Source organism: Schistocerca serialis, chromosome 5, assembly GCF_023864345.2.
Source record: "Schistocerca serialis cubense isolate TAMUIC-IGC-003099 chromosome 5, iqSchSeri2.2, whole genome shotgun sequence".
Lineage (NCBI taxonomy): Eukaryota > Metazoa > Arthropoda > Insecta > Orthoptera > Acrididae > Schistocerca > Schistocerca serialis.
In genome coordinates this window covers 795,156,507-795,158,779 of record NC_064642.1, presented here as the reverse complement: position 1 = coordinate 795,158,779, position 2,273 = coordinate 795,156,507, and the positions used below count along the sequence as shown (strand labels likewise).

Sequence of the window (2,273 nt, the reverse complement as noted above, 5' to 3'; positions counted from 1 at the left end):
TTTTCTCCTTGACAGTGAACACAGGTGGATCAAAGTATAGCCAGGTAATAAACATGCGGTTCAGAATAAGGTAAATAAGCAAAGAAGATTTTACGAATTATCTATTACGAAATGAAAATTTGATTTTAACAGCTTTACCACATTTAATAGTAAAGTAAAAATATGTTTTCTCAAACAGTTCTATTTAGATAATTACCTCTTTGGAGTTATCACCAATAGATCCATGAAGTTCCTGGGCTTACTGAAGTTTTGTGTAACATCGCCACTGTGATCTCCTTGCATTTCTTTGGGCGAAAAGCGTTTGACGCGCTTCGAACAATGTCCTCCATACGGTTACAGCTGGTACTTCAACACTCAAGTATTTCATTTTCTGAGAGAATCCTGTGGATGTGAGTCAATGGTTATGTATGGTCAGTTTTAAAAGTAGTTTCATTCTTCAGCATATTCCAGTTTTCTTCCGTACTTCCCCACTCGTTACAGCTGGAATTTAGTAATTACCTCCAGATGAAATATTCATTCTGCTCTGAGTAAATGGCTCTGAGCACTATGGGACTTAACTTCTGAGGTCATCAGTCCCCTATAACTTAGAACTACTAACACCTAGCTAACCTAAGGACATCACACACATCCATGCCCGAGGCAGGATTCGAACCTGCGACTGTAGCGGTCGCGCGGTTCCAGACTGTAGCGCCTAGAACCGCTCGACCACTCCGGCCGGCCGTTCTGCTCTCAGACGTCTACAAAATCTTAAATTTTTTGCTAATTCACACTGTAGATCTCCGCTTTCCCTTACAAGTAATGACTGACTAAAACTTCCCAGGATGATTTTTTTTTTTTTTTACTTGCGCACACCCACAGAGTAGGAACAAGAAGATATTTACTATATCCGTGGAAAAGTAATGAAGTGTCTATTAGCACGACGATGAACTCAATCATGGAAATACCAGCAGGACTCCTCAAGTTAAGAAATTATGCTTCGATCGACAGTTTGGTTAACAGTGCCCTCAACACAGTATGGAAAGAAACATGTCACTGTTAGGACCAGTGCAACAATCAGTTGTGTTCTACTACTATTAGAAGACAACAGCAGAGAGCTTCCAAAAAACACTCACTGTGTTGAAAAATTGCGTTAGTGCAGTTTCTTCTACAGTAGTCTATCATCACATGGAAAAGCAGTCGACACATACTTGAAAAACTGTCTTGAATCTAACAATTTGAACACTCACACAGTAAATGTACTGTGTCAAGAAATGAATAGTATGTGTTCTGCTGCTCGTGTTGCGTGTAGACGTGTTGCCCCGCTGTTTACATCCCAAACTGAACGAGGATTACCAGGTAGTTGACGTTGGCGGCCAGACAGCTCGCAAGCAGCGACCGGTCTATGGGGAACAGTCCTGCCGCGCTGTACTTGAGCCCACTGTCGTTCAGCTGTTGGGCGAAACTGTGCAGACCAGTACTGCGACCTCTGTCTGCCATCGGCGCCAGCAGCAGCAGCTTATTGACCAGCTGTTCCGTGTGGTTGGCCTCCTGAGCCACCACCTCACAGCTGTACACTATGCTGACAATTCTAAAAGCTGACAGAGCTGCCCACGGTAAGGACAACAACACTGTGATAGAATGCCGTTTAGATGCATGAAACCAAGGTGTTGCCTTTCCTAGTATGTCTGTCACAACTATATAACTGAGGATTACAATATGTAAAAAGCAACTTGTTATTTCAGCTATGTTCTGTACACCGTACCCAGCGTTGATGGCTCCAGAAACGTCTTCCAATAAAGAATGTATCTTCTGTAAATGAGCCACCGATAAGTTATCAACACATATCACCTCTGCATGCACTTCTAATACATTCTTGCGTTTCTTCGGTAATTCTGATCGTTGTCTACGAGCTGATAGACGAAACTCACTGTCAAGTAGTTCACAATAGCTTTTTGGTACATAGGTTTTAGAAGTAACAATCAGCGCAGACGAAACTTCGCAGTCGAGCTGTTCTTCTGATTGTATGCTGTACTTCTGCAGCAAGTGTCCGTTCAGTTGTTTAAATCTTCTGTATAGCATCGTATTAAAGGTGCTAAACTGTAACGTAACAATATTCCTTGGAGTGTAGAACAAAAGTATCATAACTAGAGCATCAGTGTTATATTGGGTCTGGCATGAAGAGATACCATACAGACACGCTGAGTATAAGACGAGTAGGAATAACACGCGATGCACGAACCTGGCGGTTTTGGAGTATTCTGAATCAAAGTTTTTATATAGTAACTGATCAACTG

At 42.0% G+C, this 2,273-nt stretch overlaps 1 protein-coding gene across 1 annotated transcript; it reads right to left on the bottom strand.

Moving 5' to 3' along the window:
- Positions 1-1,305: 1,305 nt before the first annotated feature.
- Positions 1,306-2,058, bottom strand: LOC126482229 (putative gustatory receptor 28b). The gene has a single exon (XM_050106208.1). The coding sequence runs from the start codon at positions 2,056-2,058 to the stop codon at positions 1,306-1,308; it is 753 nt and encodes a 250-aa protein (XP_049962165.1).
- Between the last annotated feature and the right edge of the window lie 215 nt (positions 2,059-2,273).

Bases quoted from the DNA above. Each gene is read 5' to 3' on its own strand.
- LOC126482229 (XM_050106208.1), bottom strand. From the start codon at position 2,058: ATGCTATACAGAAGATTTAAACAACTGAACGGACACTTGCTGCAGAAG.